The 18,119-nt window shown below is 45.0% G+C and overlaps 1 protein-coding gene and 1 pseudogene across 4 annotated transcripts in view; both read left to right on the top strand.

The window, feature by feature from the left end:
* The window catches only part of wdfy2 (WD repeat and FYVE domain containing 2), a 97,967-nt gene extending 80,647 nt beyond the window's left edge, over positions 1 to 17,320 (top strand). For 3 of the 4 annotated variants that reach the window (XM_072514202.1, XM_072514204.1, XM_072514205.1), the window contains one exon: positions 15,707 to 17,320. In XM_072514202.1, coding sequence (XP_072370303.1) covers positions 15,707 to 15,853 — 147 coding nt within the window. In that variant the 3' untranslated portion in view covers positions 15,854 to 17,320. Of the gene's footprint in view, positions 1 to 2,752; positions 5,119 to 15,706 lie in introns of those variants that run through there. The other variant, XM_072514203.1, reaches the window with a different exon arrangement.
* On the top strand, positions 538 to 1,434 carry LOC140428692 (protein disulfide-isomerase A3 pseudogene; annotated as a pseudogene).
* Positions 17,321 to 18,119: the final 799 nt, after the last annotated feature.

Here is an 18,119-nt window from a genome sequence, read left to right as displayed (position 1 = left end):
AAATTTTTCATTTTTTAGTGCAACCCATTCTTGTGCTGTAAAGAGTCATTTAAAGATTTAAACATTTATAATTGAAGTTTCCATAGTTACAGCAGAGTCCAAGGACATTGTGGGGTATTATAAAAAGCAGTGTAGCTCACTAAACACATACATTGCTTTGGAATTTTGAATTGGGAGATGGAGGGTACAAACAGACATGTCATTGCAGTGATAGATCTTTTTTGGGAAATTCTATCCTTTTACTGATTTGAATACGTCTTTGCTACAAAAACAAAAAGGTTTGTTCATAGAAAGTTTAGGAAATACAGTACCAATGTGCTTCTTTGCAGATTCCAGATTGCACTTAGAAAATTAAATTTCCTTCAGTCTGCAATTTTTGATCTCACTCTCTCTCTCCTTCTCAGTCCCTCTTATTTGGCAACAGCTTGTCTTTTACCTTTGGCAAAGTTATTCTTCATACAGCTCAGCAGACACAAGCTCCGAATTGTTACCCACCCTAAACTGTCCGTTTATACTCTTTTGGAGGATAAGCCATGATCATCACCTGTCTTTAACAATGCAATTGGCCTGGAGCTCTCAGAATTTGGCCTGGACACCGCCACTGGTGACATTCCTGTGGTCGCTATCAAAACTGCAAAAGATGAAAAATATGTGATGCAGGAAGAGTTCTCACATGATGGCAAAGCACTGGAACGATTTTTAGAGGACTATTTAGCTGGCAAACTGAAACGTTACCTTAAGTCTGAACCAATTCCAGAGAGCAATGATGGTCCTGTGAAGGTTGTAGTAGCTGATAACTTTGATGACATTGTAAATGATGAAACAAAGGATATCTTGATTGAATTTTATGCTCCATGGTGTGGCCACTGCAAGAGTCTGGAGCCAAAGTATAAGGAACTTGGAGAAAAGTTGAGCAGTGATTCTAACATTGTTATTGCCAAGATGGATGCTACAGCCAATGATGTGCCTTCGCCATATGAAGTTCAAGGGTTTCCCACACTTTATTTCTCACCGATGAGTAAGAAGCAGAGTCCAAAGTGATACGAGGGAGGTTGTGACGTTAATTACTTCATGATTTACTTGAAGAAAGAATCTACAAACCCTCTGGCTGTATCAGTAGAAGAAAAGAAATCAAAGCAGAAGAAGGACAAGGAAGATCTGTAAATTACTAGAAGCACCTCTAATTCTAACATGTTGATATGCAAGGAGTAATTGGAGCCAGGGTTGGGTTTGAGATTTGGTGGTGGTATAGTCACTTTCTAAGAGGATTCACAGTCTGCCACATCGGTCCCATTTCTGTATCAATTTTAAGATGCACTATCTGAGTTATTGAATCAAAAGGGGCAGAAATTCAGGTTTTGTTTTGGTCTTATTTTGTACTGGTGAATGTTTTTGTACATTTGGAACAATAAACCCCTTTAAACCAAAACAAAACCCAATACAATTGGCTTATTGATGTAAGTGGCAAAGGATGCAATTGCTGATACATTGACACAAAGGTCCCAGGGTAGATTCCCAATCTGCGTGGAATTTGGCTGATTTTAGGTTGAGTATGGGAAAGACCCAGTGATCTTTGGTACGGAAAGGGAAAATAATCTCCTCAATAATTGCTCACTCCTGATTATTGTCCAGTGACGTCTTCTGGAAGGTACTTGTGTGGATGTTGGGTGAAAACAACATTGATCATCTCTTGTTACCATCCCTGGCCCAATGATCAAATAGATTGTAAACGCTTCCTGTGGTGCTCCTGTCATGAATGTCTAATGGCTGGAGTCTCTAAGGTCTGCTCATGGAACTGATACCAAAGATTATTGTGCGCAGGAGAGGAAGAGAAGCGAACAGTCGAGGAATATGTAAACAAATTGAGCATACAAACCTTGAACTCGAAGCAAGTTGGGATTTATTGTTCAGATTCTAACTGAATCTTGGTTCTGGTGCCTTAGATGTCATGTTTATAGCACTAGCTGGCGATTGCTTAGCTTGTATCAAAAGAACCACGATCAGTAAATGCTTCCAACGAAGTGGAAACCATTCCAGTGGTAATACATTAACACCTATGTTTCATAGTCTATATTTCAATCTTGACTCCATTTAGATGTGAATTTCATTTACACTACTACACATATGAAATTTAATTTAATACTTCATTTTGATTGAAACTGAACACTTGTTGAAATTCCTTGGGCGATTTCTCCAAATTCAGCGAAGCTGCAGTCGATGTTGGATTCTACTTGAATAAAAGTTGGATTCTACTTTATCAGGAATGCGTTGTACACTTTTCGGTGCCACAGTACTTAATGGTGTGTCTCAGGACAACATTGAGTGCATGTTGAGCGGAATGGCCATAGGATGACGACAAAAAATGAGGAAGATGAGAAACCTGAGGCCAACATGAGAGGCTATCTTCAAGTCCCTGGAAAACATTGCAGCTAATTCCAATAATAGTCTTTGTTATCTGTTAAATGTTAAATTTTTGGGGTCCCAAGTATTTAACTTGCGTCCAGTCATGTTAAATTCCTAAAAAGAGCCACTAAGAGCCTAGGTGGGGTGCTCTTTCCAACGGCTAGTGTCGATTTGATGGGCTGATTGGCCGCCTTCTGCACTATAATGATTCTATGAACATAGTGATGATACAGTTACTGGTGCTGAAACTAAATAGGGCTAATGCCCCAGAGTGTTGATATGCAAGCAGGTTTACAAATCTTGTGAATTTGTTAACTGGAATGGTGATTGTACTTCCACCCTCCCACAGCTCTGGGATATGACTCCTGTGGTGTCGTGACATGCCCTTGATGACATGATGAGGGATTCTGTCGAATGGGCTAGTCTACACGTGGAGGATCAGTCGGCAATGGTAATACAGTGATGGCTTCGATGAGAAACAGAAAGGAATTTGATATTTTTCAAAACGACCTTCCAAACCTTGAACAATTTTTAATGAGCCTAAAGTGCAATGAATCCAGGAAGCCCCTGGCTATGAGGAATAAAGGACGGTTTTCGTGTGTGTGTGTGTGCGTGCATGCGTGCGTTTTAAAGTGCATTGATATTTTTTGTCTGTCTTGGGTTTTTTTTTTGTATTTCAGTTGATTTTTGTTACTCACAATAGCACCCTATCCTTAAGGATGCATTCTGTTTTGGTAATGTTCTTTATAATAACTGTAATGCTGTGTGGGTTTGTTTAAAATCATTTTTCATTGTGTATGAGATATAATTTGGACTGATAATTTGGGCTTTATTCCACAGTAGAAGAAACACATATACTAAAGACAAAATGACAACGAAGGAAATATTGAAGGCCTAATTGTCTAGATATTCATTTTCTCCATTTCAAACCATGACATTTCTGGACTAAACACATTCCACTTGTCCTCACCGATTTTAAATAGTTAATCCAATAATCTCGTCTGCAAAAGTGGATTATGAGAAAACGTGGGTGTTTTCTTGAACTTGTAAGATGTAAATGATATAAATATACAAATAGGAGCTCTTTTGGCATGTTTGATGGAACTTGGGTCTGTAGGATAAACAGTAGTTCCGAACAAGTCAACGCAACAGATACTCAACAATGTTTACTACAACTGACACAGTCTTGCTGTCAAGGCTGCTTTACATAGAATAGGATTTTGATGCTCAAAAACTAAAAATGTACTCTATGATTTTGTATTCCGTGTTGTCCCTTTATATCTTTGTCCTCATTGCTTCTTTCAAATGAATCGCTCAAAATAGCTGTATAGAGAGCATCTCCCTTGATTTTCAAATCAACATGTTCTTCCTTTTGACGTCTGCTTTTCTTTCATTCTCTGCTGTCTGCTGATAAATTCAGATAATTGACTAAACCCACTAATCAGTAATGGGTGTTACAGTCTTGTGATCTATTCAAACCCACTCTGATCAAAAGTGGGTGTTACAGTGTGGTGATACATTGTGATCTAGTCGAACCCTAGTCTGATCAGTAATGGGTGTTACAGTCTGGTGATACATTGTGATCTAGTCGAACCCACTCTGATCAGTAATGGGTGTAGCATGGTGACCAACAAGGAATTTGCACTTTCAACCTTCTGGTTGGTAGGCAAATGTTCAACAGGCTGGGTTTTTTCACAAGTATCTTTTTAAATTACAGTACATTTCTTGTATTCCAGAAAATATTGTCGCAATTTTAACCACATTCCTTAGATTCTCAGTGACTCCGGTCAACTTATTTCCATGTTTCACATTTGCGATTTAAATGTTGGTGCTGACCTAGCCTTTGCCTGGATGGTTTGTTAATTAGGATGTAAGTTTGATGTTGTGACTGGTGCCTCCAATCATGAAGTCTTAGAAATTTGAGCACAGAAGGAAGCGGTTCAGTTGCTGCTTGGTTCACATCAGACTCCACTTGCAATCCCTCACACTTTCCTGCAACCCAATATATTTGTTTTCTGTTCACAAAATTATTGTAGGGATTTGCTGTGTGCTATATTTTCAAATGTGTCAGTCTTGACTGCGGATACACCTTCATTAAAGAGAGGGACTCTTCTCCCACCTGAACCTTTGTAGCAATTTTGGGATACTGGGTGGGGTCGAGTGAATGATTGAAGAATAAAAGACTAATAGTGCCTTTTACATCCTCAAATTTCCATAGTGATTCACATCCACGAAATAATTTTGAAGCACAGTTGCTGTTGTTGTGTTGACACAAGTGGGGGATAGTTTGTGCACAGTAACAATTGTGACTTTTCATTTTTTTAAAATAAATTTAGAGTACCCAATTCATTTTTTCCAATTAAGGGGCAATTTAGCATGTTCAATCCACCTACTGTGCACATTTTTGGGTTGTGGGGGCAAAACCCACGCAAACACGGGGAGAATGTGCAAACTCCACACGGGACAGTGACCCAGAGCCGGGATCAAACCTGGTACCTCGGCGCCGTGAGACTGCAGTGAATTGTGACTTTTCATGATAGACCCTCTCTACAATGCAAGGGACGTGATCATTCATATTGGCCAGGCTATGTTTGATTACTGTAATCCTTTGTCATTTGTATTTTCTTTTGCCTTCAGAAATCAGGTAATGTCCATGCTTGGTAGTATTCATAAATTATGTATTACACACATTAAAGAAAAACGGTTTTACTTGAATGCTTGCAATTAATCTTCATTCTATCTGTTGTACTTTTTTATCTAATATAAGGAATAAAGATTGCAATAAAGCACAACGTAAACCAGTAATAACCAATTTAAGCGCACAATATTCTGGAGAGTAAATTATGCACAGATTTACATAAGAACAGGAGCAGACCAAATCAGCCCCTTAAACCGGTTCTATAATCCCTTGATGCCCTTACTAAAACTCCAATTGACACCCAAGACCTAGAGACTTTGGGACACGGTAGAGTGCCCGATTTACAATACCTTTTATGTGGAAAAAGTGCTTCCCATTTTCACTTTTAAGATTACGTCCCTGGATTCTTGATTCCTCCACTAGAGGTACCCTATTTAACCTTTTCAACATTTTACACACCTTGATCAGATCACCCTTTAATTTTCTACCCTCAGGAGTGCAAACCACATTTAGCAACCTGTCCTTTATTATTTAACCATCTAACCCCTGATTGTCCTGGTGAATCTTTGCTGCACCCCCTCCTGAGTGCAGAGCCCAAATCTGAGTGCAGTATATAGATGGGGGTCTGACCAAAGCTCTGTATAATTGAAGGATAACTTTCTCCCCTTTGTGATTCAGCTACTTTTAGATAAAGCCAACAAACTTTAACTTTTTGGAATGCTCTATGTAACTGTCTGCTACCTTTAAATTAGGACAAAGTGCACGTAATCACCCAGTTATTCCTCAGGCATGAAAAATTGTGTTTGTTGTAGTGACCAGCTGTCTGATTTCTCTATGGATATGATTTGCAAAACACAGGAAGGATTTGGAGATCTGGAGAAGTAGAGTGGTGAGAATCGGTGGTACCCAGCCCTCTTATACAGTAGTGGTCAGTATAATAATCTTTATTGTCACAAGTAGGCTTGCATTAACACTGCAATGAAGTTACTGTGAAAAGCCCCTAGTCGCCACAGGCGCCTTCGGGTACACAGAGGGAGAATTCAGTATGTCCAAATTACCTAACAGCACATAATAATAATTGCTTATTGTCACAAGTAGGCTTCAATTAAGTTACTGTGAAAAGCCCCAAGTTGCCACATTCCGGCGCCTGTTCGGGGAGGCTGGTACAGGAATTGAACCTGCGCTGCTGGCGGTCTGCATTACAAGCCAACTGTGCTAAACCAGCCCCTATATGTTTCAGCACGTGTTTCATGACTTGTGTGAGGAAACCCATGCAGACACTGAGAACATGCAGACTCCACACACAGTGACCCAAGCCGGGAATCGAACCTGTGACCCTGGCGTTGTGAAGCAACAGTGCTAACCACTGTGCTACCATATCACCCACAAAGAATAAATTGGCCAGTGTTAAAGTACTTCCTCTTGGCAGGAGAGTTTGAACATATTTAAAATAATGCAAAACAATGGGGATGGGGGAATGAAGGTTATTGATTGATCGATATTTATTGTCCCATGTACCGAAGTACAGTGAAAAGTATTTTTCTGCCGTCAAGGGAACGTACACGTTATGTACATAGTAGACAAAAGAATAATCGACAGAGTACATTGACAAATGGTACATCAACAAACGGTGATTGGTTACAGTGCGGAACAAGGGCCAAACAAGCAATACATGAGCAAAAGCAGCATATAGCATCGTGAATAGTGTTCTTACAGGGAACAGATCAGTCCGAGGGAGAGTCGTTGAGTCTAGAAGCTGATCCTATGTCTGGATGTGCGGGTCTTCAGACCTCTGTATCTTCTGCCTGATGGAAGGGTCTGGAAGAGGGCAAAGCCTGGGTGTGAGGGGTCTTTGACAATGCTGTCTGCCTTCCTGAGGCAGCGGGAGGTGTCGACAGAATCAATGGGAGGATGGCAAGCTTGTTTGATGCTGAGTTCACACTCTGCAGTTTCTTGCGATCTTGGACCGAGCAGTTGCCATAGTAAGCTTTGATGCTGCCGGATAGGATGCTCTCTATGGCACGCCTGTAGAAGTTGATGTAGACATCGAAGATGTTGGGCTTTCTTGACTATTGTATCAACCACCTCCACTTCGGAGCCATTGATGTAGCCCGGGGGAGTGGAGAGGGGGGAGTGGAGGGGGAGGGAGGATAGTGCTCCGCTTGCTGAAGTCGATGATCAGTTCCTTGGTCTTTCCAACATTTAGAGAGGGGTTGTTTTCAGGACAGCATGCAATCAAGTGATCTGTCTCCCTTCTGTAGTCTGATTCGTCGTTGTTTGACATACGACCCACCACAGTCGTATCATCTGCAAACTTATAGATCTGCAGACTTATAGATAACTTATGAAGAACCGATTAGGAATGGAATTAGGGTTGCACTTGCTTTGCACAAAGATGACTTGAAAAAACATGGCTGCGTCAAGTGATTGTTACCAGAAATAAAATGAAAAATATTTGGCATGCCTTCACCTAAACTACCTGAAGTATAAAAATAGGCCGTTGCCATTTTCAGAGATAAGTGAGACCTGTAAGTGATGCTGGGAATGTAAGCTTTTGGAAGTGACATGGAGCTGAATATTATTCTTCAGAACATTAACTCTTCTTCCCTCAACTAGAGGAAAGGGAAGACAATTGACTATTACCGGGGTGGCATGTCAAACTATAATTTATTTTCGTGTCAACATCACCCACTGCTCTTCAAATGGAGTCATGAATCTTAAACACTGTTAGCACTGCTGCCACACAGCGTCTGTGGACTAACCATGCTAAATTGCCCCTTAATTGGAAAAGTAAGAAGTGGGTACTTTAAATTTTAAAAATGAACGGTAAACATCCTCTTGTACCTGGACAGGCCGACGTAGCCTCAGTTTTTAACATCTCTGAAGCAGGAGGTCACCGCTTCTACAATACTCAATGCTTAGCTTGAATTATTGATCAAAGACCAAAAAAAGTGGGACATGAACCCGTGACCAGATCAAAAGGTATGGCGATGTTGGAGCAGCACGGTGGCTCAGTGGATAGCACTGCTACCTCACGGCACTGAGGTCCCAGGTTCGATCCCGGCTCTGGGTCACTGTCCATGTGGAGTTTGCACATTCTCCCTGTGTTTGCGTGGGTTTCGCCCCCACAACCCAAAGATGTGTAGGCTAGGTGGATTGGCCACGCTAAATTCCCCCTTAATTGGAAAAAATTAATTGGGTACTCTAAATTTTAAAAGTAAGTATGGAGATGTTGCAGTAGAAAATACATATCTCATGAAATTGTTTGCACATAGGAACAGGAGTCGGCCATTCAGCCCTTCGAGCCTATTCTGCCATTTAATGGGATCATGGCTGATCTGTGGCCTAACTCCGTTTAGCTTTCTTTGGCCCATATCCCTTAAACTATTAAAAATCTTTCTCAAATTTAAATTTAACGACTGTTCTCGCTTCAACTGCTGTTTGTGGGAGAGAGTTCCAAACTTCTACCACCCTTTGAGTGAAGAAGTGCTTCCTGAAATCTCTGCTGAACGGTCTGGCCCTAATTTTTAGACTATGCCCCCTAATTTTAGAATCTCCAACCAGTGAAAATACTTCATCAACCCTGTCTTTCGCTGTTAATATCTTAAATACTTCAATCAGATCGCCCCTTAACTTCTGAATTCTGGCAAAAATAGGCCTAATTTGTGTAATCTCTCATTGTAACTTAGCACAGTGGTTCACAGCGCCAGGATCCCGGGTTCAATTCCCGGCTTGGGTCACTGTCTGTGCGGAGTCTACACGTTCTCCCTATGTCTGTGTGGGTTTCCTCCAGGTGCTCCAGTTTCCTCCCACAAGTCCCGAAAGACGTGCCTGTTAGGTGAATTGGACATTCTAAATTCTCCCTCAGTTTACCCAAACAGGCATTGGAGTGTGACGACTAGGGGATTTTCACAGTAACTTCATTGCAGTGTTAATATAAACCAACTTGTGACAATAATAAAGATTATTATTTTTTAAAAAGGTATAATTTTTGTAAACCTACATTGCACTCCCTCCAAGGCCAAAATATCCTTCCTGTGTTGCCAGAACTGCTCAAAAGTACTCCAAGTGGGGTCTAACCAGGGTTTTGTATAGCTGCAGCATAACTTCTGAACCTTTATACGCCAATCCTCTATAGATATAAAGGCTAGCATTCCATTAGCCTTTTTAAAAAGTTATTTTCTGCAACTTGTTCCTGGCATTTTAAGGATCTATGCACCTGACCCACTAAGTCTCTTTGGACATCCACTGTACTTAACCTCTTTTTGATCCTAAATGGATACCCTCACACTTGCTTACGTTGAATTGTATCTGCCACAATTTTGCACAGCCACCTAGTCTGTCAATATCTCCTTGCTATTTTATGCTGCCATCTAGACTGTCTACAATGCCACCTATCCTTGTATCAGCAGCAAATTTGGATACATGTCTTTCTGTGTCATCATCCAAGTCATTCATAAATATTGTGAATAATTGAGACCCCATCACAGATCCCTGTAATACACCACTAGTCACATCCTGCCAATTAGAGTAATTACCCATTATCCCCACTCTCTGTCACCTGCCACTCAACCAATTTCCTAACCATAGCAATAATTTGCCCTCCATTTATCAAATGCCTTCTGTGATTCCATATAAATAACATCCATTGACATTCCTAAGTCCACTATCTTAGTTGCCTCTTCAAAAAATTCAGTGAGGTTTGTCAGGCATGACCTTCCCTGATCAACCAAAGTTTTTCAAATTACTCCATCCCTGATTATAGACTCCGGCATTTTCCCCACCACAGATGTTAGGCGAACAGATCTGTAATTCCCTGGTTTCCCCTTTTTTTAAAAGTGGAGTGACGTGCCGTTGGAGTGGATTTTGGTGGGGGTGGTGCAGTGGTAGCACTGTTAACTCATGATGCCGAGGACCCTGGTTTCATCCGGGTCACTGTCCGTGTCAATGTGATTGAGTTCAGCAATTTCCTATAATAATAATCTTTATTAGTGTCACAAGTAGGCTTGCATTATACTGCAATGAAGTTACTGTGAAAATCCCCTAGTCGACACACTCCGGCGCCTGTTCGGGTATCAGAATTCAGAATGTCCAATTCACCTAACAAGCAGGTCTTTTGGGACTTGCTGGAGGAAACCGGAGCACCCAGAGAAAACCCACGCAGCCACAGGGAGAACGTGCAGAATCTGCACAGACAATGACCCAAGCTGGGAATTGAACCCAGGTCCCTGGCGCTGTGAAGTAAAAGTGCTAACCACGGTGCTACCGTGCCGACCATATCAACCAATTAAAACACTGGTTGAGCATTTCACTTATTTTCGGAGTAAAAAAATCCCCACGGTCTATCCAGTTCATCATTAGGCAGCCAGAGTGCAGCTAGATCAGGATCTGACCAATGTAAGCAGCCTTCAGGACAATGCAAGTCAAGTTCCAATCCAATCTCATGCATATGATTAATAATGTTAACTTAGTAATGGGTTTCCCTAATAGTTGATCATTATTTTTCAATACTGTAAGGCGGCACAGTGGTTAGCATTGCTGCCTACGGCGCTGAGGACCCGGCTTTGAATCCCGGCCCTGGGTCACTGTCCGTGTGGAGTTTGCGCATTCTCCCTGTGTCTGTGTGGGTTTCACCCCCACAACCCAAAGATGTGCAGGTTAGGTGGATTGGACACGCTAAATTGCCCTTCATTGGGAAAAATAATTGGGTACTCTAAATTTATTTATTTTTAAAATTTAAAAAATATTTTTCAATACTGATGTACTATCAATGACCACAAGACGAATGGTGACTATTGTGGCTTTATTGTGCTAGATGTAAAGCCTCCGGCAGCTGGACCCAAGAATGGGGGCAGTGCAGGAGAGCATACACTTTTATACAGAGCCTGCTGGGTGGAGCCAGCAGGCCAGGATTTACTGTAATGACTGGAGTACACTGGCAGTGTACCGTAATACATGTATTGTATGTTCAGTGGTTTACTACATTCACCCCCTGTTTTAAAAAAAAAAAAAAGAGTCCAGCGGGGGTGAAGCGAAGTTACAGGTTGAGTCTGTCAGGGGCTTGGACCTTCCGCCGCGATCGCCTCAGCCCCGGCTCTGGTGTGGGCGCCGACGTGGGTGCTGCGATTCCGCGAGCGTGTTGTCCTCTCCTTCACCCAGTAGTTGAGCCGGTGGGGGGGACGGGCGCCGCCGGGGCGGGGGTGGCGGTGGTCGCCACCGGAGAGGGGGAAGACGGTACCAGATCGGGGGTGGTGGTGATGGTGGATGGGGAACCAGTGGGTGCCAGGTCCCGGAGGGAGACTGTGTCCTGCTGCCCATCATGGTGTGCCACGTAGGCGTACTGTGGGTTCGCATGGAGGAGGAGGACATTTTCGACGAGAGGGTCTGATTTATGGCTCTTCGCATGCTTCCGGAGGAGGGGGGGGGAACGGTGTGGGGGTAGTCGCCACCGGAGAGGGGGAAGACGGTACGAGATTTGGGGGGGGGGGGGGTGGTGATGGTGGATGGGGAACCAGTGGGTGCCAAGTCCCGGAGGGAGACTGTGTCCTGCTGCCCATCATGGTGTGCCACGTAGGCGTACTGCGGGTTCGCATGGAGGAGGAGGACGGGCCCAGGAACTGTCAGCCAGGTCTGGAGCGAGACCCCGGAGGTGGACTTCCTGGAGAAGCAAACACATGTTCCTGAGGGGTCTCATTAGTAGCAGTGCACAGGAGCGACCGGATGGAGTGGAGCGCATTGGGGAGGACCTCCTGCCAGCGGGAGACTGGGAGACTCCTAGACCACCTTGATGTGATTGAAGGCACGGCGGGCCTCAGCCGTCAGGGGGAAGGTGGTGGACTTGATGAGTGGGTGGGCCTTGTCCGCATAATTAGGATCCCACTGGGCATAATATGAGAAGAATCCCAGGCTTGGCTTCAGAGCCTTGGGACAGTGAGGGAGGGGGAGTTCCAGGAGGGGGCGCATGTGGTCAGGGTCGGGCTCCAGGACTCCATTTTCCACAACGTAGCCAAGAATGGCTTGGCGGGTTGTGCGGAAATGCATTTCTCCTTATTGTAGGTAAGGTTAAGGAGTTTAGCGGTGTGGAGGAATTTCTGGAGATTCGCATCGTGGTCCAGCTGGTTGTGGCCGCAGATGGTGACGTTATCCAGATACGGGAATGTGGCCCGCAGCCCGTACTGGTCAACCATTCGGTCCATCTCTCGCTGGAAGACCGAGACCCCATTGGTGACGCCAAAGGGAGCCCTAAGGAAATGGTAGAGGTGGCCATCTGCTTCGAATGCCGTGTATTGGCGGTCCTCCGGGCGGATGGGGAGCTGGTGGTACGCAGATTTCAAGTCAATGGTGGAGAAGACTCGATACTGCGCAATCTGATTGACCATGTCAGATATGCGGGGAAGGGGGTACGCATCGAGCTGCGTGTACCGGTTGATCGTCTAACTAGGCGATGACCATCCGGTGCTTCTCCCCAGTTTTCATGACCACCACTTAAGCTCTCCAGGGGCTGTTACTGGCCTCAATGACCCCCTTCCGCAGAAGTCGTTGGACCTCCAACCTGATAAAGGTCCTGTCCTGGGCCCGGGGTGAGTTTCGCGAAGAGCGAGGGTGGATCGACCTTAAGGGTCGTGAGGCCACAGACGGTGAGGGGGGGCAGGGGTCCACCGAACTTTAGGGTGAGGCTCTGGAGGTGGCACTGGAAATCGAGGCCCAGTATCAAGGCAGCGCAGAGATGGGGGAGGACGTAAAGTCTGAAGTTACTGTACCCTACGCCCTGTGCCGAGAGGGTCGCAACGCAGTACCCCCGGATCTGTACGGAATGGGAACCGGAGGCCAGGGAGATTTTCTGGGTCCCGGGGAGAACCGGGAGGGAGCAGCGCCTTACCGTAGCTGGGTGTATGAAACTCTCTGTGCTCCCGGAATCGACGAGGCAGGTCGTCTCGTGCCCGTTGATCCGTACGGTCGTTGTAGCGGTTGCGAGGCCGAGACTGGTCGAGGGTGATGGAGGCGAGCTGCAGTAGGTGGTGGATGTATCGGCGGCCTGCGTACGGCCAGGCGAGCAGGGGTCCTGGGGTGCGTTCCAAGATGGCGGCACCCAGGGGGCGCACATGGTGGGCGACGTCCAAGATGGCGGCGCCCGCGGGTGGCGGCGAAGATGGCGGCGCCCCTGGGTCGCACATGGGGGATGTAGCGGTAGCGATGCTGAGCCTAGAAACCGCTGCGACCGATCGAGCCTGGCAAACGGTGCCAAAGTGGCCCTTCTTACCACACCCATTGCAGGTTCCGCTCCGTGCAGGGCAACATTGTCTGGGGTGCTCGTTCTGGCCACAAAAGTAGCATTTGGGGCCTCCGGAGTTAGCTGGCTGCCGCGCAGCACGGGTGCGGTGCACCCGGGTCGGATGATGACGGGGCCCATGACGGCCACGAGGGTGCCGCGCGGTCGGAGGTGTAGGACTCCAGGTTGCGGGAGGCCGTTTCTAAGGAGTTCGCGAGCTGTACAGTCTCTGTGAGGCCGAGTGTACCTCCTTCTAATAAGCGCTGGCGGATGTAGTTGGACTTAATGCCGGTGACATAGGCGTCCCTGATCAGCAGCTCTGTGTGTTGGACTGCCGACACCGCCTGGCAACTACAGTTTCTGCCAAGTAGCCGCAAGGCACGCAGGAAATTGTCCTGAGACTCCCCGGGCAGTTGCCTTCTCTTGGCCAGGAGGTGCCTGGCGAACACCTGGTTTACAGTCCTGATATACTGTCCTTTCAGTAGTTCTAAAGCCTCCATGTAGGTGGGAGCATCCCGACTGAACAGGAAGACTTGTGGGCTCACCCGTGCGTAGAGTAGTTGGAGCTTCTGTGGGTCTGAGATATCCTTCGAAGCAGGCTAGCCAGTGCTCGAACGTCGCTGTGGCGTCGGCTGCGTGTGGGTTCAGCTCCAGGCGATCCAGCTTGAGTAGGACGTTCATCTTCAAAATTCTAGCACAATAAATTGATGTACCATCAATGACCACGAGACAAATGGTGAACTATTGTGGCTTTATTATGCTAGATGTAAAGCCTCCGGCAGTTAGACCCAAGAATGGGGGCAGTGCAGGAGAGCATACACTTTTATACAGAGCCTGCTGGGTGGAGCCAGCAGGCCAGGATTTACTGTAATGACTGGAGTACACTGGCAGTGTACCGTAATACATGTAATGTATGTTCAGTGGTTTACCACAAATACCCAACTTATGAAGTACTAGGCCCCAGAAGAAAGGCTTTACAAGAGTTTGGCACTGGAACTTAAATTACAGATTCCACATAGACTAAGGTACTTTAATGTGTTAATGTGACCAAAATTACTGTTGCATTTGTAGGTGGAGGAATTGTTTGCACATAGATGAAGTGTAATGTATATATTGTATACCTCTATGCAATGAAATAAGATTGTCATTTGGGTTTCAGTTCCACCAACTGATAAAACAATAAAACTGATGCAAAAGCTTGTGGATGTTAGAAATCTGAAGTTAAAAAAGAAAATATTGGAAATACTCAGAAGGTCTGGCAGCATCTGTAGAGAGAAAAACAACCTTTTGGGTAGAACAAATGAAGGAGGACTTTAGGAGATGGGACATGCTCCCGCTGTCACTGGCGTGGAGGATACCGAATGTAAAATGACGGTCGTTCCTAGCTTTCTGTATGTCTTTCAGTGTCTCCCCATCTTTATCCCGAGGGCCTATTCGAAACCGTGATTTGGGGCTTTGTGTGGGCGGGTAAAATCCCACGAGTGAAGAAAGTGGTGTTGGAGCATAGTCGGGGGGAGGGGGGGTAGGCGCTACCGAACTTTTGTAACTACTACCGCTTTCACGGTCTGTATTCGTACTGAAAATCAAGATCAAGCGAGCTTTTGCCCTTCTGCTTCACGGAAGGTTTCTGTCCTCCCTGAGCTCGTCTTAGGCCACCTGCGTTACGGTGTGACCAGTGTACCGCCCCAGTCAAACTCCCCACCTGCCACTGTCCGCGGAGCGGGTCGCGCCCGGGCGCTTCCGACCAGAAGCGAGAGCCCCTCCGGGCTCGCCTCCCCACCTCACCGGGTAAGTGAATAAATGATAAGAGTAGTGGTATTTCAACGGCGGCCGTAGCCTCCCACTTATTCTACACCTCTCATGTGAAGCAATTATGCTAACCACTGTGCTACCGTGCTGCACATGTTTTGGGCATGCCCAAAGCTTAGAGGGTTTTGGCAGGATTTTGCTAAGGCTATGTCCACGGTACTTAAAACACGGGTGGTGCGGAGTCCAGAGGTGGCAATCTTTGGAGTGTCGGAAGAGCCGGGAGTCCAGGGGGCAAGAGAGGCTGACGTTAATGTGGAGGGACTCGAAGCCTCGAAATTAGAGACTTGGGTTAGTGACATGGCTGGGCTTCTCAGTCTCGAGAAAATAAAGTTCGCCCTAGGAGGTCAATGTTGGGGTTCGTCCGGAGGTGGCAGCCGTTCGTCGACTTTCTTGGAGAAAATTAAAATGTCAGTAGGGGCAGAAATCTAGAGTGGGGGGGGGGGGGGTTAGGCTATTGTTTAATTGTTGGGGGTGCGAAGAACGTGATAGGGATGGAAATGTTTTATGTACCATGCTTATGTTGCTGTTATCGTTATTATTATAAAAACTACAAATGCCCTAATAAAATGTTTTTTTTTTTACAAAAGAAACAACCTTTTAGGATGACGAATGACATTTTATCAGAACAAAGCATTTTCACCATTTTCTGCTTTTATTTTAAACTGATGCAGGTATGTTTTGATAAATCTTTCCAAAAATATTGTATACCAGGTTTTGTTGTAACCCTGCATTGATTTAACAATTAACACATTCCAATTCAGTTCAGAACTTCAATGTGTGTCTTGTATGTAAATTGTGAATATATCAATGTATTGGCAATCAAAATAAATGTGTTTGAAATGTTTGTTAGAATTACATAACCTTAGGGCAGCATGGTGGCACAGTAGTTAGCACTGCTGACTACGGCGCTGAGGACCCGGGTTCAATCCCGGCTCCGGGTCACTGTCTGTGTGGAGTTTGCACATTCTCCCAGTGTCTCATCCCCACAACCCAAAAAGATGTGCAGGGCAAGTGGACTGACCATGCTAAATTGTCCCTTAATTGGGAAAAAAAGAATTGGGTACTGTAATTTTTTTTAAAAAGAATTATATAACCTCGAGCATTGTAGCAAGTACTGAATAATATTCTCTGACTGCATATGTTGTGCACCATCCTTAATATCCTTGATCTATCTACAGCATTTGGCCTCTTTGGCCAACACTGTAGAACTTGCCTAGTTCTCAGCAATACCGTTTCTTTATTTCCCTGTGCTGTCATATCTATAGTCCCTGAAGGCTTTCTCTTTGCCCTTTGCTCCTTTGACAACTTCCCCTGTAAATTCCACATGCTTCCCTGTTCCTCTATCTCCACCACAAGTCTCATGTGCCACGTCACGACTTCCAGCACACCAACAGTCAAGACCAAAGCTTTCATTTCAGACCCCACTGCAAACTTCACTCCTTGATCTTTGATTTTCTTTTGTCCCTTAAGCACACTCCAGCTGAATTAGAACACTTGCTAATTTGCTAGGATTTCTGACATCTGGAACCCCTACACCCCATTCAGCACCAGGGCCCTTACCTGCCAATTCTGCAACATTATCCATCTTCAACCTTACATCTGCCTCTCAACAGCTGCAACCCTTATACGTGCCTTTGTGACTGGTCGATCCTGGCCCTTCCACCTTCCTCTGAAACAGTGTCCAAACTTCTGTTGCCAAATGTCCGTTGCCTAAATACAGGTCCTTCAGGGGCAGGCATGGTGGTGCAGTCATTAGCACTGCTGCCTCACGGCACTGAGGACCCGGGTAAGATCCCACCCCCGGGTCACTGTCCGTGTGGAGTTTGCACATTCTCCCAGTGTCTGCGTGGGTCTCACCCCCACAGCCCCAAAATGAGCAGGATAGGATTGGCCACATTAAATTACCCCTTAATTGGAAAAAAAGAATTGAATACACTAAAAAAAACAAATAAATAAAACAAATACAGATCCTGCTGACCCATCAGTTACATCACTCACTCCCTGCAAAAGGATATCCAACTGATGAGCATAAATATGGCCAGTTATTTGTGCAGTAGGCTGATGGAATCTCTTGGACCTCCGAAGACCTGTGGTACTGTATGAATTCTGAATGTGGTGGTGGTATTCTGCTCACTTGTAACAGGAAAGGTAACCTACTCGAAATGTATTTACATCTCTATTAAAATTAGTTGACAAAGGAATTTCTTATGAATGCATTAAACATTCACACTCTCAATATTTCAGAATAACAAAGACCTTGCTTGTGGAAAGAGGCCACTGTTAAAAATCTCCTCATTCCAGTGGGAATAACCATGAAATAAATAAATGTTAAATATTCAGTGTTGAAATCACTGTTATTTTATGAAATGAATGAAATGAAATGAAAATCGCTTATTGTCACAAGTAGGCTATAAATGAAGTTACTGTGAAAAGCCCCTAGTCGCCACATTCCGGCGCCTGTTCGGGGAGGCTGGTACGGGAATTGAACCGTGCTGCTGGCCTGCCTTGGTCGGCTTTCAAAGCCAGCGATTTAGCCCTGTGCTAAACCAGCCCTATGGTTTCATAGTGACACAGCAGTTAGATCAATAACTAGGAAGCATTTTAAAATATTTAATAACTAATCTTAAATTGATCGGTTGCAGTTAGGAGAGAAAATAGATTAATATTTCTGTTTTCAATTCTGTATCAGAGCTGGAAATCTCGATTCTGTATCAGAGTTGGAAATGAGTAGTTAAATCCACTTAGGACAATGTAATGAAAGTGTGGCACAGTGGTCAGCACCGTTGCCTACGGCGCTGAGGACCAGGGATTGATTCTGGCCCTGAGTCACTGTCTGTGTGGAGTTTGCACATTCTCCCTGTAAATGCATGGATTTCAGCCCCACAACCCAAAGATGTGGAGGTTAGGTGGATTGGCCACGCTAAATTGTCCCTTAATTGGATACTCTCAATTTTTTTTTTAAAAGAACAATGCTACAGCTATTTAATAGCCAGTGTGAAG

The sequence above is a fragment of the Scyliorhinus torazame genome, chromosome 8 (assembly GCF_047496885.1).
Source record: "Scyliorhinus torazame isolate Kashiwa2021f chromosome 8, sScyTor2.1, whole genome shotgun sequence".
In the NCBI taxonomy this organism is placed as follows: Eukaryota; Metazoa; Chordata; class Chondrichthyes; order Carcharhiniformes; family Scyliorhinidae; genus Scyliorhinus; species Scyliorhinus torazame.
The sequence above is the reverse complement of the archived record's forward strand: the minus strand, read 5'-3'. Positions and strand labels throughout refer to the sequence as shown.